This window comes from Maylandia zebra, linkage group LG19, assembly GCF_041146795.1.
Source record: "Maylandia zebra isolate NMK-2024a linkage group LG19, Mzebra_GT3a, whole genome shotgun sequence".
Lineage (NCBI taxonomy): Eukaryota > Metazoa > Chordata > Actinopteri > Cichliformes > Cichlidae > Maylandia > Maylandia zebra.
This window is the reverse complement of record NC_135185.1, coordinates 17084301-17104288: the sequence shown is the minus strand read 5'-3', so window position 1 is coordinate 17104288 and position 19988 is coordinate 17084301. Positions and strand designations below refer to the sequence as shown.

Genomic DNA, 19988 nt, shown 5'->3' with positions numbered 1-19988 from the left:
TTTTGCTTTGCTATTCTCAAGAAAGACAGGAAGAGTAATATGAAGATTACCGTAGAGATGTTGAAGTCTTTGAGGTCAGAGTACGCTGAATATTGGATGAATGGACCCAGATTTGCTTTAACCCATTGGGCATCGCTCTCATTTTGTTGCCTGCAAGCTAAGACACGCAGACAAAACTTAAGATGTGCTCAATTTAGGAAGGTTTGTGACTGGTAGACATGAAAGAATTTAAGTTTTTTGTCTGAGTGCTTTTCTAGACATTTCACACTGGAAAGCACATAACACACCCTATGTCTGCCCTACCTGGCTCATTGATGACATTGTCAGCATTTCTTAGGTAGCCCAGCAGACCATGTGTGATCTCTTGCCGTCTGTACAGTGGCATCTCCTGGATAACTAAAGCCAACCCACTCACACTGCAACAGTTGAAAGAAAACGTTCTCATGCTGTTCTTTGTCACTATTGTCATTTTCATTTGCAACAAAATCTTGATTGCTCCAAGAAAGCTACTCACATGACTTGGTAGTTCGTGCAGCTGATGGTTGTGGTTGTGTTTATCAGCATTTCTGGAGTAAAACTGGCAAGGATAGGAATCAGTTTCACATGGAACCAAAGTTCATAGTCGTTTGTCGTGAAAGTGGAGAAATGTGGACTGATGATGATGAAGGTTGTATTCATGACCCGATCTCTCACAACAGGCTGGAAATGTGGGGTCTGTCATATTAAAGTGGAAAAAGACATAAGCAAATGTGAGATTGCATGTTGGAAGTACACCCATACAACATGGTACAAAGGCTGTAACCATTTGTTTTCTAAGATACAATAGCCAACAATGGATGTAGCGGTTGAGACCGATGTTTTATTCTGTTTACTTCTGGAATCAAATATCCGCATTGTCCTCCTTCACCCTTTTAGGAGGCTAGCCTACCTGTCCATTGGCTGTCAGCTGTGTCAGGAATTCATCCACATTTTTTAGAGCGTTGCCCTGTTCAAGTTGTTCAAACACAAGATCAATAAAATCTGTGTTATTTGAGGCTCCAGAGCTCAGTAGCAGCTGTGCCACCTCAGAGGGATTGAGCGTTGACAACAATCCAGCCTACAACAGGGAATCAACATAATATCAGACAGCAGTAATGACCAATGCTGTGGGTAAAGGATTACAGTTTGCAACCAAAGAAAGTGTGTTCTATGATTTGCTTGTATTTTTTATATGGCAAAATAAACTCCTGTGTTTGTCTTCTTAAGTCTACAATTTTGTTTTCCTGTTCTTAAGGGAGGACTAGAAGTGCAATGTAGGGCTTACCGTAGAGATGTTGAAGTCTTTGAGGTCAGAGTACGCTGTATATTGGACGAATGGACCCAGCTTTGCTTTAACCCATTGGGCATCACTCTCATTTTGTTGCCTGCAAGCTAAGGCATGCAAACAAAAGTTAGGATGTGCTCAATTTAGGAAAGTTTCTGACAGGTAGACATGAAAGAATTTGTGGGCAAGTTTTTTGTCTGAGTGCTTTTCAAGACATTTCACACTGGAAAGCACATAACGCACCCTATGTTTGCCCTACCTGGCTCATTGATGGCATTGTCAGCATTTCTTAGGTAGCCCAGCAGACCATGTGTGATCTCTTGCCGTCTGTACAGTGGCATCTCCTGGATAACTAAAGCCAACCCACTCACACTGCAACAGTTGAAAGAAAACGTTCTCATGCTGTTCTTTGTCACTATTATCATTTTCATTTGCAACAAAATCTTGATTGCTCCAAGAAAGCTACTCACATGACTTGGTAGTTTGTGCAGCTTATTTTTGTGGTTGCGTTTATGAGCATTTCTGGAGTAAAACTGGCAAGGATAGGAATCAGTTTCACATGGAACCAAAGTTCATAGTCGTTTGTCGTGAAAGTGGAGAAATGTGGACTGATGATGATGAAGGTCGTATTCATGACCCGATCTCTCACAACAGGCTGGAAATGTGGGGTCTGTCATATTAAAGTGGAAAAAGACATAAGCAAATGTGAGATTGCATGTTGGAAGTACACCCATACAACATGGTACAAAGGCTGTAACCATTTGTTTTCTAAGATACAATAGCCAACAATGGATGTAGCGGTTGAGACCGATGTTTTATTCTGTTTACTTCTGGAATCAAATATCCGCATTGTCCTCCTTCACCCTTTTAGGAGGCTAGCCTACCTGTCCATTGGCTGTCAGCTGTGTCAGGAATTCATCCACATTTTTTAGAGCGTTGCCCTGTTCAAGTTGTTCAAACACAAGATCAATAAAATCTGTGTTATTTGAGGCTCCAGAGCTCAGTAGCAGCTGTGCCACCTCAGAGGGATTGAGCGTCGACAACAATCCAGCCTACAACAGGGAATCAACATAATATCAGACAGCAGTAATGACCAATGCTGTGGGTAAAGGATTACAGTTTGCAACCAAAGAAAGTGTGCTCTATGATTTGCTTGTACTTTTTGATATGGCAAAATAAACTCCTGTGTTTGTCTTCTTAAGTCTACAATTTTGTTTTCCTGCTCTTAAGGGAGGACTAGAAGTGCAATGTAGGGCTTACCGTAGAGATGTTGAAGTCTTTGAGGTCAGAGTACGCTGTATATTGGACGAATGGACCCAGATTTGCTTTAACCCATTGGGCATCACTCTCATTTTGTTGCCTGCAAGCTAAGGCATGCAAACAAAAGTTAGGATGTGCTCAATTTAGGAAGGTTTCTGACTGGTAGACATGAAAGAATTTGTGGGCAAGTTTTTTGTCTGAGTGCTTTTCAAGACATTTCACACTGGAAAGCACATAACGCACCCTATGTCTGCCCTACCTGGCTCATTGATGGCATTTTCAGCATTTCTTAGATAGCCCAGCAGACCATGTGTGATCTCTTGCCGTCTGTACAGTGGCATCTCCTGGATAACTAAAGCCAACCCACTCACACTGCAACAGTTGAAAGAAAATGTTCTCATGCTGTTCTTTGTCACTATTGTCATTTTCATTTGCAACAAAATCTTGATTGCTCCAAGAAAGCTACTCACATGACTTGGTAGTTTGTGCAGCTGATTTTTGTGGTTGTGTTTATCAGCATTTCTGGAGTAAAACTGGCAAGGATAGGAATCAGTTTCACATGGAACCAAAGTTCATAGTCGTTTGTCGTGAAAGTGGAGAAATGTGGACTGATGATGATGAAGGTCGTATTCATGACCCGATCTCTCACAACAGGCTCGAAAATTGGCATCTGTGAAATTGAGGTGGAAAAGAAGCTAAGCAATACAGAGACTGCATGTTGCAAATGTACTCATACAACATGGTACAAAGGCTGCAAGCAATTCTTTTCTATGATAGACTCCATGAAGACTTGTGTAGCGGTTTAGCAAATGTCTTATTCTGTCTTATCCTGCTGGAATAAAACACCAGGATTGTCCTCCTTCACCCTTTTAGAAGCCTAGCATACCTGTCCATTGGCTGTCAGTTGTGTGAGGAATCCATCCACGTTTTTTAGAGCGTTGCCCTCTTGCAGTCGCTCAAACACACGATCAATCAAATCTGTGTTATTGGAGGCTCCCAAACTCAGTACCAGCTGTGCCATCTGAGAAGGACTAAAGACTGACAACAATTCAGCCTACAAAAGAGAACCAGCATAATATAAGACAGCAGTCATGGAAATGTTCTGGGTAAAAGAATTCCGTTTACAGGAAGATGTACATCTGCAGTTGGCACTCACAGTGGACAAATTAGGATTGAAGGCTTGCAAGTCCTGCACAGTTGCAAAATCAGAGAAGTCGCCAAGGTTTGCCTTTAGCCACGCTTGGCTCCCCGTGATAGATGAGACACAGCCAGGATCTGCAGAAAAAGCAAGAAAGTTATTGACAGGGTAATATACCACATGTTGTCATGGAAAAACCAAAGTGAGCTTGAGTTTCTCCTTTTACCTGTTGAGTCATTTCTTGACAAGAACGGTTTGATGAAGTGAGTGAAGACTGCTTGCTGTGTGTCTCTGTCCATGGATGCCTTTTGGCTTCCAAATGCCTGAATGCTACATTTGAGAGAAAGCTTTCAACATCTAAACTTCTAGTCAACTGCAAGTTTGCAGAATAGAGCAATATGTCTCATATTTACTTACACAGTCTGGTATGTCTGGCAGCTGAAGTTTTTGGAGCTAAGGCAAAATAGGAAGTTGAAAGATGGAACGGCCAGAAACGGACGGATCTTTGTTTTGAACCAGCTGGTAATGAACTCCTCACTCTGTAGTTGTGCCTGGTTGAAGTTGTCAATTCTCACTTCTCCAAGAGCCTCGAGCACATTTGACGAGGTCGGGTAAGTGTTGTTGCTGGCCTTGAATTGGCAGAAAAATAATTGTAGCTGGACCCAAACTTCACGCAGGGAAACGGCAATATTGTGAAAATGTGATTTTGTACTTACCATGTTAGCAAATGTCTCAAGGGCCTGGTCCAGTACAGCAGAGGCTTTTTGGAAGAAAAGCTTCCAGACTTCTACTGGGTATATGTTTTGGCTTTTCAGTGTGCAGTTCAGCAGTGTGACCAAGTTGCTGGATGTGAGATAGGGAGCCTTGAAAAAGAAAATTGACAAAGAATACAGCCATTTTGTCAGAGCTCATGGAGATTTGTCTCAGAACCATAATGGGGCAAAATCTATGTTCTGTTTTTGGAGTTTAAAAAGGAATCTTACAGAGGAACAGGCATGTTCTGTGATGGTGAAATTGCACAGGGCTGCCGAGGAATTGCCAGCTGACAGGATTTGTTCAAGTTTTGAACTGTGGAAAAAACACAATAAATTGAAATCCAATGTCCCCTTAATTGCACTGTGTTAACGAATTTTACCTAGACAGAATCAACATTGAACAAAACGGCATTTCACCCACCCATCAACTCCATCACAAATGAGATTCACTGTGAAAAGAGAATGGTTGTGTGTCAGATAATAGTCCTTCAGAATGCATTTATATCCTTAGAGTTGAAATGTCTACTTTTAGACAGACTCACCATGAACTGGGGTCACCTTGCACTGAAGACAAAGAAAATATGATTGTTAGTATAGTGGAAACATCTTCTTCAAGTGTAAATACCTTGACTTTGTCACAGTTGGCCCAATTAGTGTGCCAAACCTGGATCAAATATTGGATAACCCATGCAAGACACCCCCCCCCCCCCCCCCCCCCCCCCACACACACACACACACACACCCCAAAAAACTAATCTTACCACAAAGGAAGCTGGAACTGAGCAGCCTGTTTGGGAAGAAAAAGAAAGGAAACAAATCAATGGAGTAGTCATTACAGTGCTGGTACTGGGCTTTTGAGAAAAGTTTAGTCAGGAAAGCCTATTTGCCACATACGTGGGAATGTGTCCTGGAGGTACTGCTTGCTTGATCTCACGCCCTGTGAAAGGTCCAGTGGCAATGCTACCAAACTCTGCGCAAGACCATCGTATCTAAAGGAAGAAAAGAATTCATTGTGACTTGTCAGGAGCCTCAGCTTGGCATTGTGCACACCCAAATGTCTAACTGTGGATATCAGAAATATCTTACATAGCCTGGTAGGATTCACAGGTGATGTTACTGGGGATCACCCGCAAGCTGCTAGGAAGGATGCTCGCCATCACAGGAACCAAATAAACCTGGAACCACTGTTGATAGTCTTCTGGCTGAAAGTCTTTAAGCTGAGGAGCAAGGGCTGTCAAGGTCAGGTTCAAAATGGTGTCTCGCACATCTGGATTTTGGATGAAGGTGACATTTCTCTGAAAAGAGAAGGGGATCATAATAAGGTCAGAGAGGAAGTCCTGAAGTCTTTGTGGAAATGTGGAGGTGAGGGGGAGCTTATCTAAACTAAATCTTTGTACTTCTGTACAGCAGGGATGCCTAAAGGCATGAAGCATATCAGAAATAGATCATTTTGAGTTAAACACTTGAGCAGGCTTATGAAAGAACACTGTTAACATTTGTTGATGTTTGCACTGAGGTAAGGTTACCAATGAGAATTCACCTGCTTGTTGATGTTTGCAAAAGCCTGGAAGAATTGGTTGAGCTGCTCATAATCACTGGTCTCTGTCAAGCTTGTCAACACCTCCCTTACAACATGTGCATCGTTTAAAGCACCACTGTTTGGATCTAGGATTAGTTCAGCCTTCTGCGATGGTGAAAGAACGTCCAGAACTGTCAGCTATGGATACAAAAAAGTAGAATTCATGAAATGCATGTCTTTTGTATAATTTCCAGAATTTTGCTTTGCTATTCTCAAGAAAGACAGGAAGAGTAATATGAAGATTACCGTAGAGATGTTGAAGTCTTTGAGGTCAGAGTACGCTGAATATTGGATGAATGGACCCAGATTTGCTTTAACCCATTGGGCATCGCTCTCATTTTGTTGCCTGCAAGCTAAGACACGCAGACAAAACTTAAGATGTGCTCAATTTAGGAAGGTTTCTGACTGGTAGACATGAAAGAATTTAAGTTTTTTGTCTGAGTGCTTTTCAAGACATTTCACACTGGAAAGCACATAACACACCCTATGTCTGCCCTACCTGGCTCATTGATGGCATTGTCAGCATTTCTTAGGTAGCCCAGCAGACCATGTGTGATCTCTTGCCGTCTGTACAGTGGCATCTCCTGGATAACTAAAGCCAACCCACTCACACTGCAACAGTTGAAAGAAAACGTTCTCATGCTGTTCTTTGTCACTATTGTCATTTTCATTTGCAACAAAATCTTGATTGCTCCAAGAAAGCTACTCACATGACTTGGTAGTTCGTGCAGCTGATGGTTGTGGTTGTGTTTATCAGCATTTCTGGAGTAAAACTGGCAAGGATAGGAATCAGTTTCACATGGAACCAAAGTTCATAGTCGTTTGTCGTGAAAGTGGAGAAATGTGGACTGATGATGATGAAGGTCGTATTCATGACCCGATCTCTCACAACAGGCTGGAAATGTGGGGTCTGTCATATTAAAGTGGAAAAAGACATAAGCAAATGTGAGATTGCATGTTGGAAGTACACCCATACAACATGGTACAAAGGCTGTAACCATTTGTTTTCTAAGATACAATAGCCAACAATGGATGTAGCGGTTGAGACCGATGTTTTATTCTGTTTACTTCTGGAATCAAATATCCGCATTGTCCTCCTTCACCCTTTTAGGAGGCTAGCCTACCTGTCCATTGGCTGTCAGCTGTGTCAGGAATTCATCCACATTTTTTAGAGCGTTGCCCTGTTCAAGTTGTTCAAACACAAGATCAATAAAATCTGTGTTATTTGAGGCTCCAGAGCTCAGTAGCAGCTGTGCCACCTCAGAGGGATTGAGCGTTGACAACAATCCAGCCTACAACAGGGAATCAACATAATATCAGACAGCAGTAATGACCAATGCTGTGGGTAAAGGATTACAGTTTGCAACCAAAGAAAGTGTGTTCTATGATTTGCTTGTATTTTTTATATGGCAAAATAAACTCCTGTGTTTGTCTTCTTAAGTCTACAATTTTGTTTTCCTGTTCTTAAGGGAGGACTAGAAGTGCAATGTAGGGCTTACCGTAGAGATGTTGAAGTCTTTGAGGTCAGAGTACGCTGTATATTGGACGAATGGACCCAGCTTTGCTTTAACCCATTGGGCATCACTCTCATTTTGTTGCCTGCAAGCTAAGGCATGCAAACAAAAGTTAGGATGTGCTCAATTTAGGAAAGTTTCTGACAGGTAGACATGAAAGAATTTGTGGGCAAGTTTTTTGTCTGAGTGCTTTTCAAGACATTTCACACTGGAAAGCACATAACGCACCCTATGTTTGCCCTACCTGGCTCATTGATGGCATTGTCAGCATTTCTTAGGTAGCCCAGCAGACCATGTGTGATCTCTTGCCGTCTGTACAGTGGCATCTCCTGGATAACTAAAGCCAACCCACTCACACTGCAACAGTTGAAAGAAAACGTTCTCATGCTGTTCTTTGTCACTATTGTCATTTTCTGTTACAACAAAATCTTGATTGCTCCAAGAAAGCTACTCACATGACTTGGTAGTTTGTGCAGCTGATGGTTGTGGTTGCGTTTATGAGCATTTCTGGAGTAAAACTGGCAAGGATAGGAATCAGTTTCACATGGAACCAAAGTTCATAGTCGTTTGTCGTGAAAGTGGAGAAATGTGGACTGATGATGATGAAGGTCGTATTCATGACCCGATCTCTCACAACAGGCTGGAAATGTGGGGTCTGTCATATTAAAGTGGAAAAAGACATAAGCAAATGTGAGATTGCATGTTGGAAGTACACCCATACAACATGGTACAAAGGCTGTAACCATTTGTTTTCTAAGATACAATAGCCAACAATGGATGTAGCGGTTGAGACCGATGTTTTATTCTGTTTACTTCTGGAATCAAATATCCGCATTGTCCTCCTTCACCCTTTTAGGAGGCTAGCCTACCTGTCCATTGGCTGTCAGCTGTGTCAGGAATTCATCCACATTTTTTAGAGCGTTGCCCTGTTCAAGTTGTTCAAACACAAGATCAATAAAATCTGTGTTATTTGAGGCTCCAGAGCTCAGTAGCAGCTGTGCCACCTCAGAGGGATTGAGCGTCGACAACAATCCAGCCTACAACAGGGAATCAACATAATATCAGACAGCAGTAATGACCAATGCTGTGGGTAAAGGATTACAGTTTGCAACCAAAGAAAGTGTGCTCTATGATTTGCTTGTACTTTTTGATATGGCAAAATAAACTCCTGTGTTTGTCTTCTTAAGTCTACAATTTTGTTTTCCTGCTCTTAAGGGAGGACTAGAAGTGCAATGTAGGGCTTACCGTAGAGATGTTGAAGTCTTTGAGGTCAGAGTACGCTGTATATTGGACGAATGGACCCAGATTTGCTTTAACCCATTGGGCATCACTCTCATTTTGTTGCCTGCAAGCTAAGGCATGCAAACAAAAGTTAGGATGTGCTCAATTTAGGAAGGTTTCTGACTGGTAGACATGAAAGAATTTGTGGGCAAGTTTTTTGTCTGAGTGCTTTTCAAGACATTTCACACTGGAAAGCACATAACGCACCCTATGTCTGCCCTACCTGGCTCATTGATGGCATTTTCAGCATTTCTTAGATAGCCCAGCAGACCATGTGTGATCTCTTGCCGTCTGTACAGTGGCATCTCCTGGATAACTAAAGCCAACCCACTCACACTGCAACAGTTGAAAGAAAACGTTCTCATGCTGTTCTTTGTCACTATTGTCATTTTCATTTGCAACAAAATCTTGATTGCTCCAAGAAAGCTACTCACATGACTTGGTAGTTTGTGCAGCTTATTTTTGTGGTTGCGTTTATGAGCATTTCTGGAGTAAAACTGGCAAGGATAGGAATCAGTTTCACATGGAACCAAAGTTCATAGTCGTTTGTCGTGAAAGTGGAGAAATGTGGACTGATGATGATGAAGGTCGTATTCATGATCCGATCTCTCACAACAGGCTCGAAAATTGGCATCTGTGAAATTGAGGTGGAAAAGAAGCTAAGCAATACAGAGACTGCATGTTGCAAATGTACTCATACAACACAGCACAAAGGCTGCAAGCAATTCTTTTCTATGATAGACTCCTTGAAGACTTGTGTAGCGGTTTAGCAAATGTCTTATTCTGTCTTATCCTGCTGGAATAAAACACCAGGATTGTCCTCCTTCACCCTTTTAGAAGCCTAGCATACCTGTCCATTGGCTGTCAGTTGTGTGAGGAATCCATCCACATTTTTTAGAGCGTTGCCCTCTTGCAGTCGCTCAAACACACGATCAATCAAATCTGTGTTATTGGAGGCTCCCAAACTCAGTACCAGCTGTGCCATCTGAGAAGGACTAAAGACTGACAACAATTCAGCCTACAAAAGAGAACCAGCATAATATAAGACAGCAGTCATGGAAATGTTCTGGGTAAAAGAATTCCGTTTACAGGAAGATGTACATCTGCAGTTGGCACTCACAGTGGACAAATTAGGATTGAAGGCTTGCAAGTCCTGCACAGTTGCAAAATCAGAGAAGTCGCCAAGGTTTGCCTTTAGCCACGCTTGGCTCCCCGTGATAGATGAGACACAGCCAGGATCTGCAGAAAAAGCAAGAAAGTTATTGACAGGGTAATATACCACATGTTGTCATGGAAAAACCAAAGTGAGCTTGAGTTTCTCCTTTTACCTGTTGAGTCATTTCTTGACAAGAACGGTTTGATGAAGTGAGTGAAGACTGCTTGCTGTGTGTCTCTGTCCATGGATGCCTTTTGGCTTCCAAATGCCTGAATGCTACATTTGAGAGAAAGCTTTCAACATCTAAACTTCTAGTCAACTGCAAGTTTGCAGAATAGAGCAATATGTCTCATATTTACTTACACAGTCTGGTATGTCTGGCAGCTGAAGTTTTTGGAGCTAAGGCAAAATAGGAAGTTGAAAGATGGAACGGCCAGAAACGGACGGATCTTTGTTTTGAACCAGCTGGTAATGAACTCCTCACTCTGTAGTTGTGCCTGGTTGAAGTTGTCAATTCTCACTTCTCCAAGAGCCTCGAGCACATTTGACGAGGTCGGGTAAGTGTTGTTGCTGGCCTTGAATTGGCAGAAAAATAATTGTAGCTGGACCCAAACTTCACGCAGGGAAACGGCAATATTGTGAAAATGTGATTTTGTACTTACCATGTTAGCAAATGTCTCAAGGGCCTGGTCCAGTACAGCAGAGGCTTTTTGGAAGAAAAGCTTCCAGACTTCTACTGGGTATATGTTTTGGCTTTTCAGTGTGCAGTTCAGCAGTGTGACCAAGTTGCTGGATGTGAGATAGGGAGCCTTGAAAAAGAAAATTGACAAAGAGTACAGCCATTTTGTCAGAGCTCATGGAGATTTGTCTCAGAACCATAATGGGGCAAAATCTATGTTCTGTTTTTGGAGTTTAAAAAGGAATCTTACAGAGGAACAGGCATGTTCTGTGATGGTGAAATTGCACAGGGCTGCCGAGGAATTGCCAGCTGACAGGATTTGTTCAAGTTTTGAACTGTGGAAAAAACACAATAAATTGAAATCCAATGTCCCCTTAATTGCACTGTGTTAACGAATTTTACCTAGACAGAATCAACATTGAACAAAACGGCATTTCACCCACCCATCAACTCCATCACAAATGAGATTCACTGTGAAAAGAGAATGGTTGTGTGTCAGATAATAGTCCTTCAGAATGCATTTATATCCTTAGAGTTGAAATGTCTACTTTTAGACAGACTCACCATGAACTGGGGTCACCTTGCACTGAAGACAAAGAAAATATGATTGTTAGTATAGTGGAAACATCTTCTTCAAGTGTAAATACCTTGACTTTGTCACAGTTGGCCCAATTAGTGTGCCAAACCTGGATCAACTATTGGATAACCCATGTAAGACACCCCCCCCCCCCCCCCCCCCAACACACACACACACACACACACACACCCCAAAAAACTAATCTTACCACAAAGGAAGCTGGAACTGAGCAGCCTGTTTGGGAAGAAAAAGAAAGGAAACAAATCAATGGAGTAGTCATTACAGTGCTGGTACTGGGCTTTTGAGAAAAGTTTAGTCAGGAAAGCCTATTTGCCACATACGTGGGAATGTGTCCTGGAGGTACTGCTTGCTTGATCTCACGCCCTGTGAAAGGTCCAGTGGCAATGCTGCCAAACTCTGCGCAAGACCATCGTATCTAAAGGAAGAAAAGAATTCATTGTGACTTGTCAGGAGCCTCAGCTTGGCATTGTGCACACCCAAATGTCTAACTGTGGATATCAGAAATATCTTACATAGCCTGGTAGGATTCACAGGTGATGTTACTGGGGATCACCCGCAAGCTGCTAGGAAGGATGCTCGCCATCACAGGAACCAAATAAACCTGGAACCACTGTTGATAGTCTTCTGGCTGAAAGTCTTTAAGCTGAGGAGCAAGGGCTGTCAAGGTCAGGTTCAAAATGGTGTCTCGCACATCTGGATTTTGGATGAAGGTGACATTTCTCTGAAAAGAGAAGGGGATCATAATAAGGTCAGAGAGGAAGTCCTGAAGTCTTTGTGGAAATGTGGAGGTGAGGGGGAGCTTATCTAAACTAAATCTTTGTACTTCTGTACAGCAGGGATGCCTAAAGGCATGAAGCATATCAGAAATAGATCATTTTGAGTTAAACACTTGAGCAGGCTTATGAAAGAACACTGTTAACATTTGTTGATGTTTGCACTGAGGTAAGGTTACCAATGAGAATTCACCTGCTTGTTGATGTTTGCAAAAGCCTGGAAGAATTGGTTGAGCTGCTCATAATCACTGGTCTCTGTCAAGCTTGTCAACACCTCCCTTACAACATGTGCATCGTTTAAAGCACCACTGTTTGGATCTAGGATTAGTTCAGCCTTCTGCGATGGTGAAAGAACGTCCAGAACTGTCAGCTATGGATACAAAAAAGTAGAATTCATGAAATGCATGTCTTTTGTATAATTTCCAGAATTTTGCTTTGCTATTCTCAAGAAAGACAGGAAGAGTAATATGAAGATTACCGTAGAGATGTTGAAGTCTTTGAGGTCAGAGTACGCTGAATATTGGATGAATGGACCCAGATTTGCTTTAACCCATTGGGCATCGCTCTCATTTTGTTGCCTGCAAGCTAAGACACGCAGACAAAACTTAAGATGTGCTCAATTTAGGAAGGTTTCTGACTGGTAGACATGAAAGAATTTAAGTTTTTTGTCTGAGTGCTTTTCAAGACATTTCACACTGGAAAGCACATAACGCACCCTATGTCTGCCCTACCTGGCTCATTGATGGCATTGTCAGCATTTCTTAGGTAGCCCAGCAGACCATGTGTGATCTCTTGCCGTCTGTACAGTGGCATCTCCTGGATAACTAAAGCCAACCCACTCACACTGCAACAGTTGAAAGAAAACGTTCTCATGCTGTTCTTTGTCACTATTGTCATTTTTATTTGCAACAAAATCTTGATTGCTCCAAGAAAGCTACTCACATGACTTGGTAGTTCGTGCAGCTGATGGTTGTGGTTGTGTTTATCAGCATTTCTGGAGTAAAACTGGCAAGGATAGGAATCAGTTTCACATGGAACCAAAGTTCATAGTCGTTTGTCGTGAAAGTGGAGAAATGTGGACTGATGATGATGAAGGTCGTATTCATGACCCGATCTCTCACAACAGGCTGGAAATGTGGGGTCTGTCATATTAAAGTGGAAAAAGACATAAGCAAATGTGAGATTGCATGTTGGAAGTACACCCATACAACATGGTACAAAAGCTGTAACCATTTGTTTTCTAAGATACAATAGCCAACAATGGATGTAGCGGTTGAGACCGATGTGTTATTCTGTATTTACTTCTGGAATCAAATATCCGCATTGTCCTCCTTCACCCTTTTAGGAGGCTAGCCTACCTGTCCATTGGCTGTCAGCTGTGTCAGGAATTCATCCACATTTTTTAGAGCGTTGCCCTGTTCAAGTTGTTCAAACACAAGATCAATAAAATCTGTGTTATTTGAGGCTCCAGAGCTCAGTAGCAGCTGTGCCACCTCAGAGGGATTGAGCGTTGACAACAATCCAGCCTACAACAGGGAATCAACATAATATCAGACAGCAGTAATGACCAATGCTGTGGGTAAAGGATTATAGTTTGCAACCAAAGAAAGTGTGCTCTATGATTTGCTTGTATTTTTTATATGGCAAAATAAACTCCTGTGTTTGTCTTCTTAAGTCTACAATTTTGTTTTCCTGTTCTTAAGGGAGGACTAGAAGTGCAATGTAGGGCTTACCGTAGAGATGTTGAAGTCTTTGAGGTCAGAGTACGCTGTATATTGGACGAATGGACCCAGATTTGCTTTAACCCATTGGGCATCACTCTCATTTTGTTGCCTGCAAGCTAAGGCATGCAAACAAAAGTTAGGATGTGCTCAATTTAGGAAGGTTTCTGACAGGTAGACATGAAAGAATTTGTGGGCAAGTTTTTTGTCTGAGTGCTTTTCAAGACATTTCACACTGGAAAGCACATAACGCACCCTATGTCTGCCCTACCTGGCTCATTGATGGCATTTTCAGCATTTCTTAGATAGCCCAGCAGACCATGTGTGATCTCTTGCCGTCTGTACAGTGACATCTCCTGGATAACTAAAGCCAACCCACTCACACTGCAACAGTTGAAAGAAAACGTTCTCATGCTGTTCTTTGTCACTATTGTCATTTTCATTTGCAACAAAATCTTGATTGCTCCAAGAAAGCTACTCACATGACTTGGTAGTTTGTGCAGCTTATTTTTGTGGTTGCGTTTATGAGCATTTCTGGAGTAAAACTGGCAAGGATAGGAATCAGTTTCACATGGAACCAAAGTTCATAGTCGTTTGTCGTGAAAGTGGAGAAATGTGGACTGATGATGATGAAGGTCGTATTCATGATCCGATCTCTCACAACAGGCTCGAAAATTGGCATCTGTGAAATTGAGGTGGAAAAGAAGCTAAGCAATACAGAGACTGCATGTTGCAAATGTACTCATACAACACAGCACAAAGGCTGCAAGCAATTCTTTTCTATGATAGACTCCTTGAAGACTTGTGTAGCGGTTTAGCAAATGTCTTATTCTGTCTTATCCTGCTGGAATAAAACACCAGGATTGTCCTCCTTCACCCTTTTAGAAGCCTAGCATACCTGTCCATTGGTTGTCAGTTGTGTGAGGAATCCATCCACATTTTTTAGAGCGTTGCCCTCTTGCAGTCGCTCAAACACACGATCAATCAAATCTGTGTTATTGGAGGCTCCCAAACTCAGTACCAGCTGTGCCACCTGAGAAGGACTGAGGACTGACAACAATTCAGCCTACAAAAGAGAACCAGCATAATATAAGACAGCAGTCATGGAAATGTTCTGGGTAAAAGAATTCCGTTTACAGGAAGATGTACATCTGCAGTTGGCACTCACAGTGGACAAATTAGGATTGAAGGCTTGCAAGTCCTGCACAGTTGCAAAATCAGAGAAGTCGCCAAGGTTTGCCTTTAGCCACGCTTGGCTCCCCGTGATAGATGAGACACAGCCAGGATCTGCAGAAAAAGCAAGAAAGTTATTGACAGGGTAATATACCACATGATGTCATGGAAAAACCAAAGTGAGCTTGAGTTTCTCCTTTTACCTGTTGAGTCATTTCTTGACAAGAACGGTTTGATGAAGTAAGTGAAGACTGCTTGCTGTGTGTCTCTGTCCATGGATGCCTTTTGGCTTCCAAATGCCTGAATGCTACATTTGAGAGAAAGCTTTCAATAACTAATTACTCAACATATTCAAAATTCAACATAATTCAATCACAAACATTTCAAACTTAAATCCCATTGATATTTTAAATCATCGTAATCAACAAATTGGTACATTTTGTCACAACCTCTTCTACACAGAATAAGACCTTTTTTTCTTTCGTTTATTCATCCACACTTTCATTTCCTTTGATAATTTGCTAATTTCATATGGTATTCTAATATGGGATAGTGAACTCTTTTAACCTCAGTCTTTTCATGTCTGGAAAAGTTTCCAACCGCGTTTTACATCGTGGGTAGCAATTTTCAGTTGAAATTCTCCTATTGACTTGTTTTCAATTACATAATTTTTGAATCATTATATAACATTCTTATTTTAAAGAAAACAGCTTCACGAACGACCACCTTATATTAAGGTCTATGCCTCTTCTACAACAGCTGGGTCACACAGTCATAACTTGTTTGGTCTGACTTGTAATTTAACAATCAGGTGATACACATATTTCTTTCTTCCTTTTAGTAGTGATTTCAGTGGACTTTGGGACCCTGACATCAACATTCAATGCAATACACAGTGAGAAATGTGTTACATGTTAGAATATTCAATTAAAATTGTTTATGTCTTTAATGATTTCCATAAGCAGTTAACAGCAGTCACCAGCAATAATTGGTAAAATGGAATTTATTCACTTACATCTCTTGGAAAGAGGTGCAGCTGAAGTTCTGCTTGCTGAGCTGGTTTAGGAAGTTTCCATTGACATAAGGCAAAAGAGGAATCATCTTCACAGAGAACCACAGCCTGATGAATTCGGGGTCACTGTCATTACCCAAACGAAGGCTGTCCAGAACTCCAAATATATCCAGAACATCAAATCCAGGGACATTGTTGTTCTGTTACAAGACAAATTTGCCATTTACCATTCTTAAAAGCTGTTACATGTTTTACACCTACACTATACTGAAGTAAAGCATTAGCTCATTTACCAGGTCAAAGAACACTTGTAAAGTCGACTCTACAATCTGCCTGAGATTTTGTTCCACCATCCTCGACTTTTCATCTGTTAAGCTTGCATTTTTACCCCTTTTACAGGATAGCTCGCCTGTCAGTGTGTCCACTGCAGCAGAGCTCTAAGAACACATAGAGCAGGTGAAAGCACTGGGTTACTGTCAGTAACTTAGCACAAGGGGGAGTCATTTATCAACAATGCTTTGTGGTGACATTTAATAATTTAAGGTTTAAAGATGAATTTATCATTTTTTACTCAAATTAATTCCAAAAGGCTTACTCTTTGAATGGCATCTTGTAGATTTGCTGCATGGCAAGTTTCCTGGAAACCGTTGGTATGAGTGGTGGCTTTGCTTAAAGAAGAAAAAACACGGTAACAGAAATGAATAATAAAGTCATCTTTAACTAAAATAACATCCCTGGAATGTATTATGTCTACAAATTGTTATTTGAGTTTGCATGCCTACCTGTTTTCAGATAAACCTGGTCCTATAAAATGCAAAAAAGAAAATGAATGAACACATGTATTAACATTTTCAAATTAATAATTAATGGAAAATGGATAAGAATGATGTTAATGGATTAACTTTTAAAAGAGGAAAAAGGTGACATTTTATTTTATATCCATATAAAATTGCATATGGTTTATATGTATAAAAAAAACTTACCTTCTGTTGTGTTGGACTGTAATGTAAATTTATAGAAGAACATGTTAATTCAGTATTTCATTGCATTTCATTGTTTTTGATTTAATTATTTAATCTTGAAAAAAAAAAACACTTACAGTTGCAGAGACCAGTCCTGACATACATACAATAGATTTTTTTATAAAAAAGAAAAGTGTTAGATAAGGATATATATTCTATTAAATGACTAATTGAATGTTCAGAGATACTTACCAATGCCAATAGATGACAGTAGCAGAACTTGCACTGACATTTTTATGCCACCCATCGTGAGAACTCAGTTCTCACTTTTTTTTTGTGCCCCTCAGTTGATTTTCAGATTATTTAATTTTTATTTTAGATAAAGATGTAAAGTGATACTGGAAAAGAAAAATGAAGTGATAAAAGTGCATTTTAATTATTGCAGTGCATTAGATCTAAGAATTGTTGATACAGAAACTCAATAGTAAAGAACATAAAAGTATGACGTTTGAATGACATGTTATACATACACAATACATACATTTTCTTTTTAATCCCTCCAAAGCTAAAAGCAAGATTAAATAGTATGGATTATTTCTTACTTCTGTATAGTGATTATAAATTAATAACAGAGTATATCAGAAAGCAAGATAAGCCATAGAAAGATGTTTAACTGGTTGAACTCACCTCTCGAACTCCTTCACTCTGTGAGAGAAGACTGAAGATCGCTGTTAGTGGTGAAGCAGGTATATACTGGGTGGAGTAAAAGAAAATTAGAGCAGATGAAGCAAAACATGCTGAGAATGTTCTAAAAGATTCCATTGGGTAAACACATTGCCAAACACTGTGCACAAACAGTATGGACTACACTTTGGATAGATGATCATTATTCAGTCAACAGAACATGAAATTTGCGAAATATGATTAAGGACTGTTGATATGTAAATGCTTTGTTTATAACTACCTACAACGGAGTTAAAGGAAATGTTATGATTTTGGATAAAGTTTGGCAAAATCAATGTTTATGGCTAAAAAGAAAACAAAAAGGATATCATTTTGGGTTACCTAGACCTCCTTTCTTCCACCTCAGTCTCACATTACTCAGCAACTGCTGAGTAATAAAATTGTTACCCCTTATGAAGGCAGTCCATCGTTACCTTTTAGAGTTTACATATACTGTAGTGGTACTGGCAATAATTTCGATGCAAGCATGAACTGTCTATTCCCTGATTTGGTCTTCAATCTAGCCTCCATTGCTTTTTTCTTCCTTCACCTAGGCACCTAGGCAAATCTCATGCATCTCAAATAATAATCTCGTTACCTGAAAATATCCTCAATTCTGTGTCCTTATCACTGACATTTCCCAGATTTGGTACCTGATATGCTTTTAGGATCTTATACACAAGTCTAGCATAAATCTCTGTTCTGTAATTGCCATGAAAATTCTGGACTATCTGCTTGAATGCTTCCTAAGCTTTTAATTCAGCTGGCTTTTTCTTTTGAACTCATCATTAAGCATTAGTTCATGGACTTTAGGAAAAGATTTCAAAAACACCTTCCTTAATTTTGACTTTACTTTTCTTGAGACCAAACATACTTCTTAAAAGCTGAAACACATCACTGTTTCTGCCCAGTCACTGAATTTGCTTCTGGGCTCAACAAACACTAGTACAACCGGGTTGATGAGTTTCAATGTTATGCAAAATCTACGTAGGCTACATGAGTGTCGTTTGGACCTGTTGTTGACATGGTTATATTTTTGACTATAAAACTGGTCAGAAAGTTATACTGATACGTCCCAACAAAACCATTCACAAAATTTACAATAAAACAGTAACATCGTCAAGTTTTGGTTTTACGACCGAAAGTAAAGTGAAGCTGTGCAATTACTGTTGTGTCATTACTAAATTATTAAAACTGTTACTCCTTTCGATGTGGAGGAAGCAGCAGCTTTACTCTGAGCCCCTCTTGGATGACTGAACTTCTCACCTTATCTCTGAGGAAGAGGCCGGCCACCCTTTGGAGAAAGTCCATTTCCGCTGCTTGCATCCGCAATCTTGTTTTTTCGGTTAGTACCCACAGCTCGTGACCATAGGTGAGGGTAGTGTCGTAGATCGACTAGTAAATTGAGAGCTTCGCTTTTACACTCAGCTCCCTCTTCACCACAACAGACTGGTGCAGCGTCCACTGCGGCTGCAGCACCAATCCGTCTGTTGATCTCCTGCTCCCTTCTCCCGTCACTCGCGAACAAGACCCCGAGATACTCAAACTCCTCCACTTAGGGCAGGAACTCGTCCCGGACCTGGAGTGGGCACTCCACCCTTTTCCGTATGAGGACCATGGCCTCAGATTTGGAGGTGCTGATTCTCATTCCCACTGCTTCACACTCGGCTGCAAACCGTTCCAGTGCGAGCTGGAGGCCATCACCCGATGAAGCCAACAGAACCAGAAAAGCAGAGATGAGATTCTGAGACCAAAGTGCTTTTCAAGACACTCAAAGACACCTTACAAGCAATTAAATACCTAAAGAAGTCACTGTGATGAGTAATGAAATGTTTATCCCACTGAAAACGCTACTTCCAGATGAACTTTTGGGGAAATAACTACCAAAATCACAATATGCAAGAGGTTCCAACAGTTGGAAAACATCATATAATTAAAAAGTCAGCAATAAAGAATCAAAGAGAATAGGAACGCTTGATAAGATGTGTTTTAACATTGGCTTTGGAGATAGGGGGTCAATAATGCAAATGTGGTGTGAAAGAGTTCCAAATATGAGGCACCACTTGGCTGAAAGCTCATAGTGTTCAGATAGTCAGGCGAGCAGGGAATATAACAAGAGCAACCGAAAAGGAAAATCTCAGAGTACAGGAACGAGTGGCCATGTGCAGAAGATCAGAGATAAATGGAGGTACGAGATCATGGAGAGATTTGAAAGTAAGAAACAGAATCTTAACATTTATGCAGTATTTTTACAGGGAGCCCGTGAAGCTGTTGAAAGAAAGTATTAATATTTTCTATAGAAAGGTCTGGTAATACGATGAGCAGCTGCATTTTACACCAGTTGATGTCTATAGAGACGTT

The 19988-nt window shown here is 40.8% G+C and overlaps 1 protein-coding gene across 1 annotated transcript in view; it reads right to left on the bottom strand.

Moving 5' to 3' along the window:
* The window catches only part of LOC112436588 (uncharacterized), a 35697-nt gene extending 18445 nt beyond the window's left edge, over positions 1-17252 (bottom strand). The window contains exons 1-63 of the mRNA XM_076877375.1: positions 17157-17252; positions 17042-17058; positions 16926-16941; positions 16725-16746; positions 16538-16610; positions 16236-16379; positions 15946-16142; positions 15134-15237; positions 14926-15044; positions 14656-14823; positions 14240-14439; positions 14029-14141; positions 13770-13876; positions 13395-13562; positions 12979-13178; positions 12768-12880; positions 12515-12621; positions 12230-12406; positions 11776-11984; positions 11584-11678; positions 11451-11476; positions 11230-11251; positions 11109-11136; positions 10916-11000; positions 10649-10795; positions 10350-10561; positions 10159-10262; positions 9951-10069; positions 9681-9848; positions 9265-9464; positions 9054-9166; positions 8795-8901; positions 8419-8586; positions 8005-8204; positions 7794-7906; positions 7535-7641; positions 7160-7327; positions 6746-6945; positions 6535-6647; positions 6282-6388; positions 5997-6173; positions 5543-5751; positions 5351-5445; positions 5218-5243; positions 4999-5020; positions 4878-4905; positions 4685-4769; positions 4418-4564; positions 4119-4330; positions 3928-4031; positions 3720-3838; positions 3450-3617; positions 3034-3233; positions 2823-2935; positions 2564-2670; positions 2188-2355; positions 1774-1973; positions 1563-1675; positions 1304-1410; positions 929-1096; positions 515-714; positions 304-416; positions 51-157 (exon numbers count right to left, since the gene is read on the bottom strand). Of these exons, the coding sequence (XP_076733490.1) occupies positions 51-157; positions 304-416; positions 515-714; positions 929-1096; positions 1304-1410; positions 1563-1675; positions 1774-1973; positions 2188-2355; positions 2564-2670; positions 2823-2935; positions 3034-3233; positions 3450-3617; positions 3720-3838; positions 3928-4031; positions 4119-4330; positions 4418-4564; positions 4685-4769; positions 4878-4905; positions 4999-5020; positions 5218-5243; positions 5351-5445; positions 5543-5751; positions 5997-6173; positions 6282-6388; positions 6535-6647; positions 6746-6945; positions 7160-7327; positions 7535-7641; positions 7794-7906; positions 8005-8204; positions 8419-8586; positions 8795-8901; positions 9054-9166; positions 9265-9464; positions 9681-9848; positions 9951-10069; positions 10159-10262; positions 10350-10561; positions 10649-10795; positions 10916-11000; positions 11109-11136; positions 11230-11251; positions 11451-11476; positions 11584-11678; positions 11776-11984; positions 12230-12406; positions 12515-12621; positions 12768-12880; positions 12979-13178; positions 13395-13562; positions 13770-13876; positions 14029-14141; positions 14240-14439; positions 14656-14823; positions 14926-15044; positions 15134-15237; positions 15946-16142; positions 16236-16379; positions 16538-16610; positions 16725-16746; positions 16926-16941; positions 17042-17058; positions 17157-17211 (7899 nt within the window). The 5' untranslated portion in view covers positions 17212-17252. The remainder of the gene's footprint in view (positions 1-50; positions 158-303; positions 417-514; positions 715-928; positions 1097-1303; positions 1411-1562; positions 1676-1773; positions 1974-2187; positions 2356-2563; positions 2671-2822; positions 2936-3033; positions 3234-3449; positions 3618-3719; positions 3839-3927; positions 4032-4118; positions 4331-4417; positions 4565-4684; positions 4770-4877; positions 4906-4998; positions 5021-5217; positions 5244-5350; positions 5446-5542; positions 5752-5996; positions 6174-6281; positions 6389-6534; positions 6648-6745; positions 6946-7159; positions 7328-7534; positions 7642-7793; positions 7907-8004; positions 8205-8418; positions 8587-8794; positions 8902-9053; positions 9167-9264; positions 9465-9680; positions 9849-9950; positions 10070-10158; positions 10263-10349; positions 10562-10648; positions 10796-10915; positions 11001-11108; positions 11137-11229; positions 11252-11450; positions 11477-11583; positions 11679-11775; positions 11985-12229; positions 12407-12514; positions 12622-12767; positions 12881-12978; positions 13179-13394; positions 13563-13769; positions 13877-14028; positions 14142-14239; positions 14440-14655; positions 14824-14925; positions 15045-15133; positions 15238-15945; positions 16143-16235; positions 16380-16537; positions 16611-16724; positions 16747-16925; positions 16942-17041; positions 17059-17156) is intronic.
* Positions 17253-19988: the final 2736 nt, after the last annotated feature.